Source organism: Pogona vitticeps, chromosome 5 (genome assembly GCF_051106095.1).
Source record: "Pogona vitticeps strain Pit_001003342236 chromosome 5, PviZW2.1, whole genome shotgun sequence".
Classification (NCBI taxonomy): domain Eukaryota; kingdom Metazoa; phylum Chordata; class Lepidosauria; order Squamata; family Agamidae; genus Pogona; species Pogona vitticeps.
The window spans coordinates 139,939,231-139,962,049 of record NC_135787.1 but is presented as its reverse complement, the minus strand read 5'-3'; the positions used below and the strand labels follow the sequence as shown (position 1 = coordinate 139,962,049).

The 22,819-nt window shown below is 39.3% G+C and overlaps 1 protein-coding gene across 1 annotated transcript; it reads left to right on the top strand.

Annotated features, from left to right (window-relative positions):
* Positions 1–41: 41 nt before the first annotated feature.
* On the top strand, positions 42–20,080 carry SLC38A2 (solute carrier family 38 member 2). The gene is made up of 16 exons (XM_020795534.3): positions 42–861; positions 1,883–2,128; positions 2,631–2,697; positions 2,848–2,966; positions 6,731–6,804; positions 6,909–7,001; positions 7,196–7,277; positions 9,190–9,272; positions 10,269–10,327; positions 10,472–10,633; positions 11,868–11,947; positions 12,055–12,155; positions 13,467–13,591; positions 14,452–14,596; positions 14,701–14,798; positions 15,843–20,080. The coding sequence occupies exons 2-16, from the start codon at positions 2,010–2,012 to the stop codon at positions 15,939–15,941; spliced, it is 1,506 nt and encodes a 501-aa protein (XP_020651193.3). The 5' UTR covers positions 42–861; positions 1,883–2,009; the 3' UTR covers positions 15,942–20,080.
* Positions 20,081–22,819: the final 2,739 nt, after the last annotated feature.

Genomic DNA, 22,819 nt, shown 5'->3' with positions numbered 1-22,819 from the left:
AAGGAAGGCGCGGATTCCCACCGGCAGGTGTGTAACCTGAGTTTTCAGCAAGTCAGTCTAAACGGAGCACTTGGATATTGCCCTATATGTCAGCGGGGATGTAATTTAACTCTTCCAGCATTTCGGAAGAATGATCTTAAATTTAAAAAAAAAAAAAAGCGTGGCGCAGTGTTTAGTTTCTCCGGCTGCTAAGTAACAGTCTCCTGGTCTTCTTTTGTATGAAAAAGGGTGGCTCCGGCGGGAGGCAGGAGTGTCACTGTAGCAGCCTGGGAAGAGAGCCACGGGGGGCGGAGCGATGCGGTGTTGGTATACAAAGAGAGGGAGCAGCATGTTGCCGGGTGGAAGCCTCGCCCTTTCTCCCACCCAACGCCCCCCCCCGATTGCCACCTTCCGTGACGTCACCGCATTCCGTTCTGAAAAGCGAAGGCATCGCAATACGTTCTCCAGACCTGATCGCGACGTTCCGCGAGAGCATCGTCTTTTCCGCCGCCCCTGCTGATTCCAGGACCAATCTCGCAAAGCGTCCGGGCCGCTCTAGTTTACCTGAACTCTTCTTTTTTTATATACAACAAAACCTCGTTTCATTTAATAAGAAAACAGTAAATTATTATTTTATACCAGCTTCGTTTTTATTTTTTTTAAAAGAAAGGGGAATTCTCATATTGTTTGTATTTTAATTTAATTTATTTTTTCCCTTACCGTACCGGGTCATTTAATTATATCAATATTTAAGGATTATTTCCGCCGAAGAAGCAGTTGACGTCTTATCCAAGATCCCTTGGTCTTTTACTTAAAAAGACAAAACAAAAACGAAAAGATTGTGCGAAACATCCCGATTTGAAGCTTCATTGATTAACGGAGGTAAATATGCCCTGTTGGAATATATCTTTGATTTGGGAGAACTGGGTGGAGGTCGTTTGCCTGCGGGGAGAGACTCCGTTAATTCATTCGGGTGGCTTAAGAGGCGCAGCGCCGGGTTGTTTCTTTATGTAAGGCGGTCTGTATGAGACTCATGTAAAAAAAATAAATAAATAAATAAAAAGAGAGAGAAAAGGAAAAATTCCACCCGCCGTTACTGCAACCTAGCAGTGTTTGAAACACACACCCGAATATATAGGCGTTGGTGGTGCCGTCTTGTGACGGATTATGATTCCCTCTCCCCGCAATTTTAAAACGAAAAGATCCCTTTAATGAGGCGACCGGGGGAGAAAAAGGAACGGTAAGAGAAGAAAAAAGGTAGCGGTTGAAGTAAAGAACGGGCATGAGACAATCTCTCAGCTCGGTTGCATCATGTTTCGTTTCCGGCAAAGAAAGGGTGGAGTTGGATGCCTTCCAACACCCGGGGCACAGAAGTGTGTATTGTGTGTCAGAGTTGTAGGCAAGTCGATTTGCCCCGAATCGTATCAGTTTTTACGACTTAATCTTCCTGTACCCGATTCCTGTATCTTCTACCGTCTGTCTTGTAACTGTGTGAGAAAAAGAGGGATTAGAGGCGGTGAGGGGGGGAGAGAAGGACCCAAAGAACCCGGGTGATGGTTTTGAGATATAGCTCGAAATTTGTTGTTGGGTGGATCGTGTCTCTCTTGCGCACCCCGGCCTTTCTCACGCAGATCTTCTCGCTCCTCTTCCCCCCCCCCTTTTTTTTTGGTGGGCTCCGACATTGTAGCTGGCGATTATCTTTGTTCCGCTCCCTTGTACTTTTCCTTCCCTTTCTCTCTCTCTCTCTCTCATTCTCTCCCTCCCCTTCCCTGCTGGTACTTTTCCACTGCCTGGCTGACTATGAATCAGCCGCGGTGAGCAGCAGAAGCAGCGGCGGCGGTTCCTCACGTGACCCACTTTGGGAGACTACTGCAGTATTGACGTTTTCTTTTTACCTTTACAGACGGGGGAAGTCCAGCAGCCACCAAGGACAAAAGATCAAGAGGAACCCAGGCCGCTGATAGGAACCCAAAGAAATTAATTGGCCTGCTTCATCTCTGGAACTTAAGAACGGTATCCTGGATTCCATCATGACCAAAGCTGAAATGAGCAAGCTCAACACTACACCGGATGAAGATAGCAGCAGCTATAGCTCCAACAGCAATTACTTCAACTACCCCTACCCATCCAAAACAGCTGCTCTGGAAAGGTCAGGGAAGTTTCTCTGTACCCTTTTGATTTTAGGACCTGCCCTCCTTCCCTTTAATGGAGCATGTCGTTTAGTCAGGTCCCTTTATTGCTTAAAAAAAGAGAAGAAATTAATTTCAACCTGGATTCCTAGTTGCTTTTCGCTTTGCTTTGTACCTTTTATTTATTTGAATGTATTTGTTACATTGATATTCCACTTTTCCTGCAATGAGCTCAACAGGGCTTATAGGGCTGTCCCCACCATATCCTCTCTGAGCTATTTAAAAACTGTGTGTTTAAGAGTGGGGAACATGCCGATGTTGCACACATCCTAGGCCTGGTGGGAAGTGGAAACAAATCTGTTCAAATCCTTGTGTGTGCCACCTGCATGTACACTCACATTCAGAAATAAACTCACTTGAACGCCATTGCTGAAAACAAAAACTGGTTTCCCTTGCTCCTTTTCAGTGGGATGTTAAGGAACAATCCTTAAAGTTGCTCTCATTTTTCTCCTTCTCTCACAGCCCTTATGTAGACATGGATCCAGAAAACCAAAACTTTTTACTTGAATCCAATCCTGGAAAGAAGAAGGTAAAGTATGAAACTGAATATATAAGCAATTCTCAGTTATCTTTTTAACATATGCACACACATGAAGACAGTCTTCATGCACATTAAAGCCATTTGAAAGCAACTGTTTCCGAACAAATGATTAACCAACACAACATGTTTTCTCATTAGCAACATCAAGGTACTACTTCCTTTGGAATGTCAGTATTTAATCTGAGCAACGCTATAGTGGGCAGTGGCATCCTTGGACTGTCTTATGCCATGGCAAACACTGGAATTGCTCTCTTTGTGTAAGTATTAGGTAATACATTCAATTGATAGTGCTATGTACGTTGTTGTTATTTGTGCACATTAGTTCCAGAAATATTTGAATATTTATTTCAATGGATTGATGCTCTGGCCCCAAGTAAGCATTTTTGAGACATCTTGATTTCAACTGCTTTACCTAAATATTTAGATCTCTCCTGTGTAAATCAGAAATGTCAACAGAAGAAAGTTAATCCTATCTGGATCATACCCATCTTATTCTGCTTCTGTTCAGTCAAAGCAGCAAAGTACTTCCTGTCAAACTAGCTTAAAGGGGAATTACATGTATTAACTTTCCATAGTGTAAAGGGGGAAGTCCCACATGTGCTTTACTGGGCTTTAATTGTCATTTGAGAACCTGCCCCTGCTTTAATAAATGCACATTGCCAACATGCAGAAATTTTCTCAGTAGAATTATCAGTGCACAGTATTCTAGACAGGGTGGAAAGAAAAACTTATCTAAGGCTAGCCAGATAAAATTCCATACCATATTGTGCAACTCCTTTGTCCTTATCAGCACAGAAATCCTGTCAGTTTAATCACTACAATATATTCTCAATTTGTTTCTTTTTAAAAATCAGAATCTATATTATTGCTTGGGCTGGCATTGTTGTACATTGTTCAGCTTTAACAAAATATAAGTGCAGAGTTTGAGATTGAATAAGCACAGGACAGCAGGCAGTAAAGAGACACAAAAACAGTAGTGAGTAATTTTTAGCTGTGCCTTCACGGGCATGGAGAACAAGGAGCTTTAATGCATTATACAATATATGTATTTCCTTTAGGGGGCAGTGTATATTGAGGAGTATCCTCAGAAAGCAAACCCACTGGTTTTTCAGTATGGTCCCACCCACTTCAGTGGAGGGTTGTTGTTGTTGTTATTGTTTGTCAGAGAGTGAGTGTCAAGAATATGGGTGTATTGACTTTCCAAAGTTCAAAATTTGATACCTTTCGTGTAAGCACTGAAGAAATTCTATCAGGAAGGGAAGAAAAGCTATGCTGCTTTTTAAAACCCAAACCCAATATGTACAGCTCATATGGGAAAAGAATGGTAGTTGCAAGGGGGAAATTACATCAGTAGAATTTTTCATTTGTTATTCCATTTCTCTACATGAACAGAAATCCACTTTTAAAAACTGATAGCTACATTTAAATTGTACTTAAGAGCATGATGTTGTGTCATTACTTGGGAATATGTCCCATTAATGGTTTAAGCATTATGTTCAAAATAATTGACAGTAGCCTACCTAGAATGAACATTTTTCAGCAGAAGATGGCTGCAATACAATCATTTCATTCCTCAGTTATTTGCACCTACCATATTTTTAATTAGCCCAATTGGTTTACTTAGTGCACTGTATTTTCAGACGTCCCCTTCTGTCTTCTCAGGTCCTTAAAATGACTGACTGAGGATCACTCTGAGATGTCCCTACATGCAGTATGCTGGTAATGTTACTGTTGCCACCAAAACCAAAGGAAGTGTGAAGCACATTTTGGTGTATGGCATTATTTCATTTTTTGCTCATTCTTTCAAGATGGAAATGTGTACAAAAAATTTACCAAAGCAAAAAGTGAGCCATACAGTTTAAAAGAGAGCAAGCGAGTGAATAAATTGATCTTATTATGTGCCAGTTCATGCTCCAAGAAAGTTTTGCAGTGGTTACAATGTCATCAGCATAATGCATGCCAGTAATAGTCTTTGAATAGCAAAGTGTAATTTTAAAAATCTCAATTAAGTCAATAGATGTACTTCTAGTAATACAAGTCAGTTAGTGCTATATTTTCCAAAGCTAAATTGTCTTTATTTTTCATGGAGAACGAATTCCTCCGAAATGTAGTTTAAGGCAGTGGTCCCCAACCTTGGGCCTCCAGATGTTCTTGGACTACAACTCCCAGAAGCCTTCACCAACCACCTCTGCTGGCCAGGATTTCTGGGAGTTGAAGTCCAAGAACATCTGGAGGCCTAAGGTTGGAGACCACTGATTTAAGGTAGTTGCGCTAGTACTTATATCAGAGAGGAAATTTCATGGCGTCTAGTGGATCTTACATGCCTGTAAAAGAGCCTGTTTTATGCTTTGCAACATTCAATGGCAAAGGCACATGTAGGTAAAACAATCATTATATAGAGTTAACTCAAAATTAGCCCAAGTTTTTGATAAGGTTCATAAACATACATTTTATTATCATAATGCCAGTATTTCAGCATTACCTTGAGCAAAAACCCAAGATAAATGAATTTTAGCTGGTTAGTAGCAATTGTCTGTGTTATGTAAGTGATGTTATGACAGTTGTTATTCATGTTTGTCATAGAGCCACAAAATACAGTGGCACCTCGCAAGACGGTTACACCTCAAAATGATGAATCCGCAAGACGATGTTTTGCAGCAGCCATTTTGCTTCGCAAAACAGTTATTCCTATGGGGGAATTTCGCTGGACGCCAATTTGGTCCATGCTTTGTGGGCCGTTTTTTCACAGCACGATGATTTAGAGTTGATCGGTGGGTCGCAAAATGGCTTCCTTAGGGACAATCCTCACAAAACGGGTGTTTTCGAGCCCGTTTTTCGCAAGACGGCGATTAAAAACAGCTGATCAACGGTTCACAAAGCAGCTTTCCTATGGCCAATCTTCGCTAGATGGCGACGATTCTTCCCCATTGGAACGCATTAAACAGGTTTCAATGCATTCCAATGGGGAAATGCTTTTCGCTAGACGGTGATTTCGCTAAACAGCAATTTCAGTGGAACGGATTATCATTGTCTAGCGAGGCACCACTGTAATGTAATAGCTGCTACTTAGGTCATTGGGATTTACCATGTGCATTCATATTCTTGTTTGCATCCCCTGGGTTGGAGTAAGGACCAGCTTTTCCTGGTTGGAAGGGCTGCTTTCACAGAACAGGTCGCTGCCCTATTTTGGTGGTTCCATCTTTAACCACATGACATTGTGTATTTCATTCATTGTTGTCTTGTGATCTTCTGCATAGGGAGAGGATCCACTTCCAGTAGTTACTTAAGTCTGAAACTCGCCCTATTAAAATCATAAGCCAACCTCCATTATATGCAGGACAGACTGGACTGAACTCAAGCCAAGAATACCAATCTTGTTTTCATGTGCTTTGCACTGAGATGCCAGAAATTATAGCTGTATACTGACCTTCTCTCTCACCCAGCCATGTGCCAGTGTTGAATTTTTGGAACTGTAACAATTATTAATTGCTTCAGCTTCTTTCATGAGTTTTGTTTAATTTTAAAAGTACTAAAGTGAGAAAGAATGAAAGAAGTAAAACCCTTTCATCTACCCATGCCTTAGGTATGTAGCAGCATTTAAATAGAAGTGGCTCCTCATAGAAACAGACCCATAATCCATTGTAAGTCTGAACTGGTTAAGTCTACATAATCCAGTTTAGATAGTGTTGTATGGGCTATTTGTAATCCTTGCTAGAAAGTGTCTCATAACATTAGCTGAAGTAAAGTTCACTGCTATTTATACTGGGGAGGATTTGCTATGTTATTTTATTACTTACTTGAGAAATATTACAACTCCTTTTAACACAGTTGTACTGTCAGTTTTAAATATCACTGATTTCTGTGAAAAGGTTAAGTATATCCTTTAATCTTGTGCAGTGAAATCAATGAGACAGAAGTGTATAACTTTGGCAGGATCAAGCCCACTATGTTCACTTGCATTTTCTTATTGCATATGCCCTGTTTCATTTAAAGTAAAGGTTGCCTTTGTGTTTGCTTTTAGAATTCTTCTCGTGTTTGTGTCGATATTTTCCTTGTATTCAGTTCACCTCCTCTTGAAGACTGCCAATGAAGGAGGTATGGCTAAAACCGATTTCTAAAGAATAGAAACCACGTTCCTAACTCTTGCCCTCCTCTTATAAATTTCATGCTTTCAACAATTCTGTGTTATTTGACTGCAGGGTCTATCTTGTATGAACAGCTGGGAATGAAGGCATTTGGCATGGCTGGGAAACTAGCAGCTTCTGGATCTATTACAATGCAGAATATTGGAGGTAGGGATTTTCAATGGCCTATTCTTAAGTATGTATGCTTTTTCAGACAATATTCTTCCTTCTGTTCAAGCAGCTTTGTCACACAACATGCTTCCACTTAGTGACCTTAAAATGGCATTCTGGAACATGTTTTGAGACTCTTGTATTTGTCATGTTCTGTTTTTGTAATGATCTACAATGTTATTCACCTGCAGCTATGTCAAGCTACCTCTACATAGTGAAATATGAGTTACCATTGGTCATCAAGGCATTTATGAACATCGAAGAGAACACAGGGTACGTCTTAGAGCTGCTCAGCAGAACAATGGGTAACAGAAACAAAAAGGAGCATTGCAGAAACTGTGTCTGAGTACCTCCTGTGATAGACACAAATGTAACCTCTTTATACAAAAGGATAAATCATTGTTACATTTCAGTTTTACTTGCTTGCTTCTTGAGTGGCCTATTTTGCTCGTAATACAGACATTTCTGGTGAGGGAGGGGAGCTTATGCATTTTGACAAGATAACAGCTTTTAGTAGACCAGATAACCATTTTTCTATTCTGAAGACACAACACTGTTAAATACCCTACAGTCTATTTGTTTACTTTATCTGTTTCAGCAACACACACGTTTCTGACTGACTTGCAGAGTTAATGAATGATTAGCTGTGATATTAAAAATGCAACACAAAAAAGGAAGGGTGGAAAATTACAGAACATTTGGTTTTTGAAAGCAAGTACATGTAAGGATGTTTTTGAACACAATTTTTAACCAAAACACTACTGCAAGAATTGAAATTAGGAACAGAAGCACTGTAAGACATGCAGATATACAAGCACTGAGCAAAAAGTATTCAGGATTGGGACAGAACCTGTGTGTGTGCTGAAATCCTGCTATTGTGATTGGGGATGTAAGGGCTATGATTTTAAAGGAATGCCAAATACTGGCTTATCATCCTGAGAAGCAGGGATGCCTAAATCCGGCTGTTCTCATTAGAATATCAGCACCTAATTAAACCTTGAAATATTCAGTGGTGCTTATGTTGACACAAATTCCTCCAAACTGTGCTTAGTGTGTTTGAGTTACTTTTGTAGCAAGACGGTGATGATGATTTTGGAACTTGATCCTTCCCCAGTAGTGTTCAGCATCACAGTAGTTTGCGTATCTCCTCCTGACCCTTTTGTAGTTGTTCACATCCGTTTATTTCAGGGAGTGGAACACATCACTTTTGTTTCTCTTTCAGTCTTGTGTCCTCTACTCAGATAAGTCTTGGTTTAAAATATATATATATAAAATTATGTGGTCTAATGGAAAGATTAATTTCTTCTCAGAGCACCAGGGCTGGGATTTTAAATTTAGCCACAGTGGCCAAGATCAGTGGTAGACTTAAGTATCCAGTGCAAACAGAACTGAGACTTCATTTCCCTCCTGCTACCGCTCTGCATGGTGCCACATTCTGCTCCAGAAGGTTTTCTGGCCCCAAGCAGATTTAGGCTGCTCAGCAGGCTGCAGGAGGGAGGAGGTCCACTGATTTCGGCAGATGGAACAGGATCCTGCAGAGGTAGCCAATGGATCCTGTCCAGCTGTTGACTCGTAAATCCTTTGGGTGATAGTGCCATCTATTTTGAAGCAAGTACATGTATGGGGGGAAGCAAGATCAATATGGATGCTGCTATGGATATAGCAGTATGGAAGCTTTAATGCAGCTATATGTAAAGAGACCACCAATCTCAGAGTGCAAGAACTTAATTTTGACTACAGTCCTGAGCATTCTTACTAGAAGTGTGGTCACACTCAAGACTGCCTCATAGGTAAATATGTTTAGGACTGATCTGCCAGTCTTCTAAACACATTAACAAGAACACGGTTTCACCAATTTCTGTATAAGTTAATTGTGCATGACTGCAGAGCTTGGAAAAGTTATTTTCTAAAACTTTGTCTGCCAGACAAAGTGGTGGCCTAGAAGAAATACTTCTCCAAGCTCTAGTTGTAACCTAGAAACATCAATCCGGTTGAGAGCTACATCCTTCCAGAGGAATGGGAATCCGTGTACATGAGGTACTCCAGACAAAAATCTTATATGCTCCATTTCTTGTTTCCTTTTTTTCACTGCCATATCAACATAACCTTAGACTTCTAAATTGTAAAGACAACAGCCAAGTATCATGTTATTGATTATCTTCTTTTTTTCTTTTCTCTTTTACAGACAGTGGTATATCAATGGTGATTATTTGGTTATACTGGTATCGTTGGGACTCATTCTCCCTCTGTCTCTATTGAAAAATCTAGGTAAGCAGTTGCTGATTTTTGTGTGAACTTAAGGCAAAAGATTGTAACATAATGGCATATCTCTTTGTATGACCCTTTATTTTGGAGTCTTGTGTCATTTCTGCTGTTTATATTGTGTGGCTACAGATAAATGGCAAACTAAGTTCCTAATGAGCTTCAAATGACAAAACAAAACAAAACAACTGAACATAACTTTAAGGATTATGTGAATAAATTGTAATGTAAGACTGGAAAAGACAGTTGGGAAGGGTTTGCATCCCATTAAGGGTCTACTCTTATGCAAATTTCCTTACTTGGCAGTAGGTTCCATTAAGTCTAATGGGGCTTATTTCTGGGTAGGCATGTAAAAGATTGAATCACATATCTTGTAAAATGTCTCAGATAAGTTAATTTGGGTCAGGGCTGCAGAACCAGTGGCCTTTCAGCTGTTGATGAACAGCTGTTCCTATCATCCCTTGGCACTGGCCAGGATGGAAAGGTTGTTGAGAGTTGGATTCCAAAAACATTAAGAGGACCACAGGCCCCACAGTCCTGATTTAGCCTACAATAGAATGAGAAACAAAACTCTTTATACTTGATAGAAAGGTGCATATGGCTGAGATATAAAGTTAGTGTTAATGTATTATCATGATTAATGTCTACAAATCTGTCTTGTCTTAGAGACCAAAACCCTATTGTGCAATTATATGCACACAACTAAAGGTTTCACGCATGATAGTTGCACTGTGGCTCTGGCAGAAATGCTCTCTCCTAAGCACGTCTGCTGGCACATTGCACAATCAGTCATGCTCAGAATGTGTGGCTGATTGCAGAATTTGTTAGTGCAATTCCTTGTTGTCAAGCGTAATCACCATAGTCACATTGGCGTAATTTGTATGTCACACCAGCGCAAACAGGATACTGTACTAGCCAGAAACTCATTTTTTTCAATCATACAGGCTATGCCACCTTACACACAAGCAGCAGTCTCCAAATTAAAAGTTGTCTTTATTACAGGTTATCTGGGTTACACCAGTGGATTTTCCCTACTGTGCATGGTCTTCTTTCTTATTGTTGTAAGTAAACTTTGTTCTGTAAATTCCTGAGATATACAAGGCATATAAGATAACATGATTTTAATTACGCCCAGTCTTTAGATCTAAAACATATTGACCCAGTGAAATTTAAATTGATCCTGTACTTTGCTTATTCTTTATTAGGTCATTTGCAAGAAGTTTCAGATTCCTTGTGGGATGGAGCATGATTTGGTTAATGCGACACTGAATATTAGTCTAGAACATCTGCCGACAGCATATGAACCTTTAGCCAATATGACTAATGATGACATCTGCACACCAAAATATTTCATCTTCAATTCACAGGTAAAGATTAATATTAAATTGGGGAGGGCCAATGTGTAGCAGCTCAGTAGAAGTAGAGTTATATTACTGTGAGATTAGTGTGTGTGTGTTATTGCCCTTGAATGCAGCCATTTACTAGGGCATACGATCTTTAGAATATGATCAGTCTATCAGTCTGGTAAGGATTTAGAAAATACTTGCATCTTGAATTTCCATTACTGAGAAATCCTGTTTGTATGTATGTATCATCTATAGCAGTGGTTCCCAACCTTGACTAACCCCGGTGTTCTTGGACTGCAATTCCTAGAAATCCTGGTCAACACAGCTGGTGGTGAAGGCTTATGGGAACTGTAGTCCAAGAACACTTGGATAAAGTGCGGATCCTGAAGTTTTGTAAATAAATCAGTTTCTCCAAGCCTTCTGACATCAAGGAGTGATAATGGATTTAAGCAGAAAGAAGGGGTGATTTACTTATAGTAATTTTCAAGACATATGCTCAGCATTGTGCTTTTTCTTGAGAATCATGAAAATATTCCTCACTCCTTGGGATATGGCGCATGCACATGCTACACTATTGGATTTCACTTAATAGAGTGACTAGGGCTTTTGGAAGAGAGCTTTCAGTCTTAGTGGGTACAGCCTCAGATGGAGGTACCCAGAATTGTACTTACGAATAGGATTGCAGGTTTGCAGATATAGATTCAGATTTTAGTGAAGAAATTCTTGTTTAGTGACAAAATACACATTTTTAACTGAATTGTTGTTTTCCTGTTTTGTAAATTGAACAAAAACAGGAGATGTGATTGTGCAGCTCATTATATCATGGAAATACACCTCGCTGTTTCCCATTAGGTGTATTAATAGTCATTTGAGTAAGGAAATTCAAAGCCTCACTCAGTCATGAAGCTTGCTGGATATTCTTTGGGCCAATACATCACAGGGCTGTTGTGAGCTGAAATGAGCTCCTTGAACAAAAGGTGGGGTAGAAATCTAGCAAAAAAAACTAAATGAATGACTATAGTCAACTTAAGATTGTTGTCTTGGTTACAGAAGAAGCTGACTTCAGCCAGAATCCTTTTGCTAGTCTCAACTACAGTAGGCCCACTGAATCAATTACTGAATTATGAATCAACACTTGTGTAAATTTATTTGATTTAATGGGTCTACGCCAGTTGGAGTTAATGATAGGGTTCTGGCCTGTACTGTGTTAATGTTGCTAAAGAATATTAAAACGTTTTGCTTGTTTGTTTTCCAGACGGTCTATGCTGTACCAATCCTAACATTTTCATTTGTCTGCCATCCTGCTATACTTCCCATTTATGAAGAACTGAAACAGTAAGACCTATATATATTATGTTATAAACTTCATATATTGCATATCAGATAATAGGATGCAAGTGTGTACTGCAGAAGTACTGATGACGCTTATTCTTTTGAAATAGGCGAAGCCGGAGAAGAATGATGAAGGTATCCAATGTGTCATTTTTTGCCATGTTCCTTATGTACCTCCTGGCTGCCCTCTTTGGATACTTGACATTTTATGGTAAGTAGCTTCTCTTACGTTTCAGTTTTTTGATTTTTTTTTTTTTAATGTAAACCCTGATTAAAATTTTGAGCATGCAGAAGCCTACCAAAGTTCAGCATGCTTATGTTGGCTGAAATTCTGTTGCTTAGCATAGCAAGTCACAGCTAGAATAAACCCATTCTTTCGATTCAATGGGCCTACTCTAGTTGCAACTTTTTAGCTAAGCAACATTATTTCAGTCAGTATTTTGCTTTCACTAGGAGAGATCAAAGCAGGCATGTAACTTCTGCCATTGAATCCTTGGCCTTAGAAGTATGCATGTACAGTGGACCCTTGACTTACAGACGGCTTGACTTACAGACTTTTTGAGTTACAGACTTCTCTGGCCGCAAAATTTAGGTTTGACTTGCAGACTGAGATTTGACTTACAGAACAGAAAAAAACCAAAATGGAACAAAAACGGCCTGTTACGGGATTAATGGGTTTTCAATGCACTGTAGGTCGATGGAGACTTGACTTACAGACTTTTTGACTTGAGAACCGCCTTCCAATACGGATTAAGTTCTCAAGTCAAGACCCCACTGTACTTGTAGGTGCTTTATATTTTACAGATATTAGTGTAATCTGTGATGGGACCCTTAAGAAGTGTCTTCTAGTTTCAACTTGACATGATCACAATAAGTTCAATTCTAATCGGGCCTTTGGCTGTAGAATAAATTTGTATTGTATAATAAGTTCAACTCAGACTTAATCACATTTAAAACAGGCCCACTGAAATCAATGGGGTGTAAGTGAGCCATAGTTAATGTGAACCTCTTCATCTCAGTGGGTCTGCTCTCAATGTGACAAAGTCTGGATTCAACCCAGTGTGAGAATATTGGTGACACAGACATTGTAGGGACAGGAGATTAGAATGGTTTTAAAAACAATATGATTCAAAATATGTGATTGGTAAGTTTATGGTGTCTGGTCTCTGGGTGTCTGTGAATTTCGTTGTATGGGTATATTGTGTATATACTTACAATGACAATAAATTATTATTATTATTATTATTATTATTATTATTATTATTATTATTATTATTATTATTATTATTATTATTATTATTATTATTATTATTATTATTATTATTATTATTATTATTATTATACAAAAAATGGATGGAAGGAAGGAAGGGATAAATTCCTTTTCCTAGTTGACAGGGCTATATTGCATTATCTACCCACAACTTCAGAATTCCACTTTGAGCCATGTATAGAGATTTTGCTATTGTGTTATGCATATATTAAAGTTCCTTGAAGTTTTACAAACATTCAATTTTCTTTGTAGGAAATGTTGAGCCAGAGTTGCTTCATACGTATTCTGAAGTCCTTGGATCTGATGTTCTTCTCCTTATTGTGCGTTTGGCTGTCCTAATGGCAGTAACTCTTACTGTACCAGTTGTCATTTTTCCAGTAAGTGACTTTAATACTTACAGAGAAAAATACTTATCTTTTTCTTAGGTTTTCTTAATAATAAAAGAGGAAATAAACTAATTTAGGACTAGTACCTTTTAAAGTAAGATGTAGCACATTGAAGGAGACTTGGCCTAAAAATGAAGTCTGGGTTAGGAAGATAAGCAAACTTAAAACGGAAAGTTTCCTCCCTAGTCCTTTCCTACAGTATCCTGTGCCCCTTTTTAAAAGCCTCTGCTGAACAACGTGGGAAGAGGTTTCTGGAGAGAAGAAGGAATAGGAAACATCCATAAACTTCCCTGACTTGTCTTCCTATCAATTCTGGGCAATTCCCCACACTTACTGCAGTCTCCATGTTGTTAAGAAGCACTCCCCTGCCAACCATTTTAGATATGCTTCTGATGGAGAGGAGGGAACATTTTTCCATCCATCCTTAGGTTCACTTGCATCTTAGAATCCAAGCCAAACTGTTGGCTTACCCATGTCCTATATCAATGGTTCTCAACCTTGGGTAACCAAGGTATCCTTAGATTGTCACTCTGAGAAACTCCAGCGAGCACAGCTAGTGTTAAAGGCTTCTGGGAGTTGCAGTCCAAGAACAACTGGGTTGCCCAAGGTTGGGAACCATAGTCCTTTATGAAAGCTATACATAAGCAAATAAAAACATAAATAGCTTTTTAATTAGGGGAAATTGCGTTTCTCTAAATCTTAAGAATTCTAAAAACATTTTCCCCACCTGATATTCTGTTTAGAGGCCTATTTACATGTTCACAATTCTGTGAGAGCATCTTTTTAAAAATAAATTACTTCCAATGTCCTCTGAAAAAGTTGCAATTTAATGGCATCCATCTGTTTTCCAGATCCGCAGTTCCATCAACCAGTTGTTGTGCGCTGACAAAGAATTCAGTTGGTTGCGCCACTGTGCTATTACAATAGCTCTTTTGATTTTCACCAACATTCTTGTGATCTTTGTTCCCACAATTCGAGATATCTTTGGATTCATTGGTAAGGACTGTTCAGTTGTTATTTTTTTTCCAGAAACCTAAAAAAAAGATCTTAAGAGTAGAGCACAAAATTAATATTGTGTTAATTCATATAATTGATTACAGGTGCCTCTGCTGCTGCCATGCTGATCTTTATACTTCCATCTGCTTTCTACATTAAGCTAGTGAAGAAGGAATCAATGAAGTCTGTCCAGAAAATTGGGGTAAGTGCAAAGAAGTACAAAGGAGTTGCTCCTAGTTGGGTTTATCTACATCAGTGGTCCCCAACCTTGGGCCTCCAGATGTTCTTGGACTACAACTCCCAGAAGCCTTTACCACCACTTCTGCTGGCCAGGATTTATGGGAGTTGAAGTTCAAGAACATCTGGAGGCCCAAGGCTGGGGACCACTGATCTACATTACTGGCAGCAACAACACAGTGATGAACTATCAAGTGAACAAAATGACATAGAAATATCATCTCCCATATCTCATGGGATTTTCTTATTTCTCCCATCCTCCCTTTTTAGACAGTCCGCTGCTTAAGGTCATTTCAGGAATTGGAATTCTAGCTTTCATTCCCACTATTCATTTTTTCTTTGAATAATCAAGCATCTGAAATGTTACTTTCCATCACAAGGGCCATTACATTGTCCAGTTACAATAACATGGACCCAGCGTGATCTCTTTTTTTGTTATCCTTTGTCCTTCCTTTGGATGATGGTGCAATTTTTCACATGCAACTACTATTAAATTTGGCAAATGCCTAGGATTTACGTCTTTAAATAGGTTCTCATTCAGATCAAAACAAACTAAAGGGATAAGAAAAGCGAGTTTAGCAGGAGGCTGTTATAAAATCATAATAGTGGCTATTAGGCTAAATCCAGTTGTTTGTCCCAGCTAGAGTAGACTCACTGTATGGTAAATTGACACTTCGTGTAACACCATTCATTGAAAGGATCTGCTCTATCTGTGGACTAACCATTGGCCCTCCATGTAAAGCAGTTATCTATTCTGATGTAAAGGAAATGTATGCCACAGAACTTTCTCTGTAACTTTTAAGTGCTATACCTTACACAAAGGGTAAAGAATTTTAAAGGCTGTCTTTTGGGCTGTGCAATCATCATTAAAATTACCATATATAGTAATTACTATATATAGTAATGTTGTCTATGCTGTGTTATACATCCATTTACATGTTCTTTGTATCATGCCATGCTTTTCCCTCATAAAATAATACCTCCTGTATTTTTGTGCCTTTTTCTGTAGGCTCTTCTTTTCCTGCTTAGTGGCATAGTCGTGATGGTTGGCTGTATGACCTTGATCATTCTGGATTGGACCAGCAATCCTGTTTCTGATGGTCATTAACTCTCTGCTTTGGACCAGTGTTCATTCAACTATCTACTGACAGAAAGAACTTCTCACTCATGTTTGCAGTTCTGCTTCCTTTGAAATGCAGATTCTTTGATGCTGGTTCTTCTAATTGTAGAATAGGTGAACTTTTTGAAAAAAGAAACTATTCTGCACAATGGGAACGGATACTAACATCAAACCACCTGAATCGTTGGCTGAGGGAAGTGACTATTTATTCCATTCCAGAGAATGGACAGTTGTCTCTGTAAAAATTTATCAAGCCAAGTTTGGCTTTTGTCATTGTTAACTTGGATATTTTATTATTTACTTGAATGTGCCTAATGGAAGCAATTGATGTGAGAAATGTTAGTTTACAGTAGTGGGGCTAAGCTAACCATTGAAAGCAAGAGAGAGAAAACACTATTATTTTTATACCAAAAAAAAATTTATGGACCTCAAAGGCACTATTTTGACTTTAAGAAAATGTTTTGTAACTTTATGATTCAAATAAGATCAGAAACAGATCAGCAAACAGTTTAAGTCTAAATTCAGCATGGTTTTTTCCAGTCTATAGAGAGGCATATCTTTAAAATTATATTTTTGCCCATAAGAAATTATTTTTTAAACTTATTATTTTAAAGACTGACAAATTGGCGAAACTTGAACTGTAACTAAGTTATGCATGCAACTTAGTCTTTCTAAACCCAAACAGATATTTGTTAAGGAGACCCCATGGTCATATACCTAACCCAATCAACATAAACTGCCTTGCCCTATTTCTACTAGCTAGTCATTCAGATTCTCATATTTCTTAAAAAGATTCTGTACCATGAGACTGGATGATACATTAAACACTTGTGTGTCCTGAGCATTGCATCAATTCCAATCAGAGCTCCAGCTAAGCAAGCTTGTAAAAATCAATTAGGGCTACATAGGATAAGTGTTTTGGCCAGTTCTTGATACCAGTTCATGATAGTGCAATCTTAGCAGTTTTCCTCTTGAGGTACTTAATAGTGCAGTTAGATAAATACAGAAGTTGCTTCTTCCCTGTTCAGTTGCCGCTGTGCACCAAATCCATATGTTATCATTGGACATTAATATGGAGTTCGTTTACTGGCAGCAGATGGCTTGATTTTATTTTCTGAAAACAGTAAAAGTGAGGTCCTACTATCTTCTACAGTATTCACTGTACAAAATTTTTCAGCTTTACCTTATAATCCACTATTGGGATTTACATTATTTTTGACACATAAGATTTCCTAATTGCATATCAAACAACAGGCATTGATGAATGCAGTAGATGCTCTCTTCTTAAGTCAACTGGGATTCCTACAGAAACCAAAATTTACTATTAAAAGAGAGAGAGAGAGCCTATGATTGACTACATTGCCATCTCATGTGCATTTGTTTCTAAAACAGATGTGTGTTGTTTGAGCCTTTTGTTTGTTTTAAATACAGTGGTTCTTAAGAGCATGATCCTTCCACTTTTTTGCAAAGGGATCACTCTAGGGCATAAGGGATCTTTGTCCTCTACATACTGTCCTTACTCTCTTCAGTATGCACAGCTGAACTCTCAATTTTAACAGATTTGTGCATACATAGCTCTCTTGTGCCTGCACCACTTTTCCTACCCATCCCCTCCACTCAACCAGGGAATGTCATAAGAAGGGGGACATGAGAAGCATGTACAGACTTCCCATTTCCTGGATCACCTAATAATCTTAGGAACTTGTGTTGAATGCTGTGATAAATCTGTGGATTGGTGCTACACCTGCATAGGGAAGGATCATGTTAAATATGCTTGTTACTGTGTGGCTGTGTTCATTAAATTATTTCAGTCTCCAACTGAAGACATTTGGTACTTGCATAAGAACATATCCAGCTTTGCTTTGTACCCAAATATTGTTGGAAAGGACATATTCTGTAAGACGCTATACAGACAAAGTTTCACAGTGCAGTACTTTGTCGACTGCTTTCAGTTAGGTTCCTCTGGAACCATTTTGGAAATCGACTTAAATTCAAGTTGTAGTTGGATTAGTGGGATCAAATGATGGCATCGATTTAGCTAATGAAACCATTGTGTTTTTTTGGTCTAAAAATTGTCTAGGGCCATTTTTATTATTAAGCAAGTGTTTGCTGTTTTGTCTGAATTTTGTATCTGAGAATGCAGGTATTTTCATCTGTATTTCTACAGGGCAACTGCAGACCATTAAGGCTGCAATCCTGATTCCACTGAAGTCAGTATCAGTAACAAACTGCCTTAATGAAAAATGACTGTAATTCTCCTCCCTACCCATCCATTCCCTCCACCCACACTTTCCATTAGTGAATGGGTTAGTGTTTGAATCCATTCAGTTGTGCTGAGCAGGGCAATATGAACTGTACTTGAACAATAATCTCAAAATAATCCCCTGCTGATTGAGAATCCAAGTATCTGAGGACTGCAATGTTCTAAAGTTTCACGGATCAATTTTTGAAGGCATTGCTGAGGATAATGTAAGACAACATTTTAATTTATTTGTATCTCAGAACTGGTACTGGCTTCATGGAGCAGAAGTATATTGCGCATTGGTAGCAGATCTGTGTGACATAATGGAAATGATGTTTCTCTGTTTCTACCTATTGCACTAGTCTAGTGGTATGCGGCTTAACACCATTTTTGAAATAAGAACATGTGAAACAAGTTTCAGTTAAAATGGCAGCTCTTTACCCACCTATGTGGCTTCTTGTGAAATAATTGGTACCCTTAAAGCCATCCATATGGGACAGGGAAGAGCCCCCTTTCCCATCACTGGCCTAAGAAGATAGATTCCTTGGTTCATCTCAGTAGGTATAAGAAGGACCGAAGTCATAATAGTATCTGTGTATCTCACTAAATGATAGTTGACAGTGCAATCCTAGCCATGTTTACTCAGAAGTAAGTCTCATTGAGTTCAATGGGAATTAACTCCCTGGGAAGTACACACACACAAATACAATATATATAAACATATATATAAACATACTTCCCAGGAAGTTAATTCCCATTCCCATATATATAACTGCAGCCCAGGTCCATAGTTGTCTGGGCAGTACACTGTGAATTCCTTTTTTTTTTTTTTTTTTGGCAGCTACAAAATTCACTGGCTGCTTCTGCTGGGTATCGCTAGGGTAAGTTGCTTTTTTGAGGTTTCAAGTATCACCTGAGTTTCAGTATTAAACCACTGTTTGTTGCCTCCTTTTGAAATGACAGTCTTCCATGTTGTTTCATCCATAAAATGTTAACATGTTATTTATAGAACAATAACCTGTTGAAGTTTAAAAACCTCTTTTTCAGTATTTATGCATATCTTCTGTATATAAATTATGTGTGTATATATTGTAAGTATGCTGTATATAATGTAGGTTTGGGATTTTGCATTTATGTATATAAGCCTTCTTTATGCTTAATCACTAACACACTGTTCCCATGGTACACTCATGTCAGATATCCAGGAAAGAGGTGTCAGATGGACATTTCCAGCAAAAGAGTACAGCTGCTCAAACTGAAATGCTGTACTCAAGTTGAATAAGGGCACACTTGCATTACAAAACAAGGCCCCGAGACATCCAGTACCACTTTTTCCCCCCTCTGTTCCCCACACCATATCAGCAAACTTGTTGCAAACTTCTGTAGATTCGAAGGAAGTTTCATTTGTAGGATAGAAGGCAGTGGTTGCTGTTAAAGGAGCGGGGAGGGGATCATAGAACTAGCTTGCCAATTCTTTGCAACTTGGCCCATGTCTAGAAAAACTGTGTGGCGTGCAAAACTCTGTGCATGCAAGGGCTTCACCTTGTGGATGCAAATGTTTCCTTCACAACAAGAAATGGTAAGCTCTTGTGTACATGAAGCTTTTGACTGATATGTACTAACAAATGTGTACACTACAAGAAGCATGAGTTTCTTTGGGGTCCATAAAGTTCAGATTTTGGGAGTACATTGACTGATTTTAAAACCAATCTATTGAGTCTTCGTGTACAGGTGTGATATTATTTGTATATACTGTATATGTATATATAGAAAGAAACACAGTGCATTGTTAGATCAACAATTTGACTACAATTGTTGGGGAAAGAGTACTACACAGTTTCAATGAAACATTGTATGTTTTAACAAAAATAAAGTTATAATCTTACATTGTGCAATTATGACCTTTTTCCATCTCCCTCAAATGGGTTTTATTTATGTCCAAAATTCATGGGACACCATTCAGGACAAAGTCAAGCTGACTCTCAAACATACTTAAAACGTCCTCTGAATCAGTCAGACTGCCTTATGAGAGACACACTGGAGGAAGCTCATCCTGTTGGGTGAGTGACATCCTTAGATCTAAACTCAGCATGCAAAATTTTGTAGCAGCCTCTTCATATATTTTATGGATCAAGTTATTCCACTCCTAATTTAAAAAGGTTTGTGAAAATATGACCTACAAACATCACTGAGTTTTGAGCCATATTTTAAATAAGCCCCAAGCTGCTTGTGATGCCATTTTCTTCATCCTTTACTACTGCATTGGGATTCGCAGCGTGGTGTAGTGGATAGAGTGATGGCCTAGGATTCTGGAGAACAGAGTTCAAATCTCCACTTGGCCATGGAAACTCGCTAGGGGAGTGGAACTGATAAAACCACTCCTTAAATATTTCACTTACTTTGAAAGCCCTGTTTTGTCATTGTTTACTCGTTAAGTCGTGTCTGACTCTTTGTGACCTCCAGGCCCTCCTGTCTTCCATTGCCTCCCGGAGTTGGGTCAAATTCATATTGGTAGCTTCGATGACACTGTCCAACCATCTCATCCTCTGTCATCCCCTTCTCCTCTTGCCCTCACATTTTCCCAACAGCAAGGTCTTTTCTAGGGAGTCTTCTCTTCTCAGGAGATGGCCAAAGTATTGGAGCCTCAGCTTCAGGATCTGTCCTTCCAGTGAGCACTCAGGGGTGATTTCCTTCAAAATGGATAGGTTTGTTCTCTTTGCAGTCCATTGGACTCTCAAGAGCCTCCTCCGGCACCACAATTCAAAAGCATCAATTCTTTGGCAGTCAGCCTTCTTTATGGTCCAGCTCTCACTTCCATACATCACTAAAGGAAAAACCATAGCTTTGACGATGCAGACCTTTGTTGGCAAGGTGATGTTTGGGAACAATTAATATAGTATTGTTAATGTGAAGCCATTACTAATTTCTGACACCAAACAAACATTATCTTAAAACCCACTCAGAGATAGAATGAGTGCATGAATCAATACTTTCTACAGTGCAGAGCTTGGAAACATTATTTTCTGAAATATAATTTACAGAGTTCTCCAGCTAGTATGGACTGGTTGAGGGATTTTAGAAGCTTTCGTTCTGTAGTTCCAAAAAGTAATTTCTCCATGCTGTAAATGGAAGGTTCTGCAGTCAACATGTCAACTGGATCGTTTAACCTGGATCAGATCCTATGGTACATCTGAGGGATACATCTAACTTTACATTCCCCTGCTTGGCCCACCCATGTGAAAATGTTGCAACCCTGAGTGCTCCCTCCCTTTACTGGGCCACATGCACTGTGGATCAAATTAAAGTTCCTCCAGAATTGTATTTTATTTTTAAAAAGTTTTTCAAACTCTGGTAAGTAATACCTTCCTATATTTTTATGCTGATAATGTTATGCCATGTACTTGGGCAGAACTTTCTTGAAGCACATGAATGGGCAGACATCGTAAACATGCCCACAAGGATCCATCCCTCTGATATATAGAAGGATCTGTTTTATGTTAAATAGCCCAAACCTTTTCAAATATCCAGTCCGTCCTCTCGCATTAGGATTGCTAGCTCTGATAACCAAGAGCCAGGCAAGAGGCTGGGGCCTCTTGTTCCTTTAGTTCAGGAGAGTTATATATATTAGATAGAGGGGAAATGAGCTTGAACAATTACTTCTGTAGTCAACAGGTCCCAGAATCACCAGACAACATGAGTGAAGCAAATTTTTCATCACCTGGGGGTGAGGAACACATGCTGAATTGTGAAGTTGTGATCTGTAGAATACATAAACATTCAACATGGATAGAATGCCTTACAAAACAAGTTACTCCATCCCATTTTGGTTTCTTGTTGAAATTGTTTGCCAGCCCCTGCCAACTCAGAGGAAAAATTGAGAACTTAGGTCCTTGCTTGTGGAAGGATGTGTTCTTATTGGAGGGAGAATGGTGGGATAGTCAGGGAGCAGATATTTGAATTGTTCTGGACAGGGGGAGATATGGTGGGGGACGTCAACCACAGCATGATGTGTGAGAAAGGGGGAAAAGAGTATTGTTTGCCATAAACTGTCCCCAAATATAAATACTTGAATAGCCTTCATATCAGGTCCTGTGGGTTGAAAATGCTGCTGCTAAATGCCAGATCAGTCAATGGGAAAGCAACGGCCACCCAGGACGTGATCCTGGATGAGCTGGACAATCTCGTTCCCATCACACAGACTTGGTTGGATGAGGCTGGGGGTGTCAGTCTCACTCAGCCATGTCCATCAGGCATTTCTGTGCAGCAGCAGGCAAAATTGGGGTGGGGTGGGAAGGTGGAGTTGCAGTGGTCAATTGTGATTCTGGCTGGCTGGCCAGGTGTCACATGCTGAATTGAATATCCCATTCTTGGGCAAAGTGCTGGAGTGTTTTGTGACTTCTCCGCTCCAGGGGTTCCTGGATGAGATGAATTATCCAGATCCATTTCAGCCTGGCTTCAGGCCTGGTTATGGGACAGACACTGCATTAGTCACCTTGATGGATGGCCTACGCAAGAAACTAGACAGGGGGAGTGTGCCCCTGTTGATTTTACTGGACCTCTCAGCAACATTTGATGATCATGGTATCCCTCCCGGCCATCTCGTTGGGATGGGACTTGGAGGCAC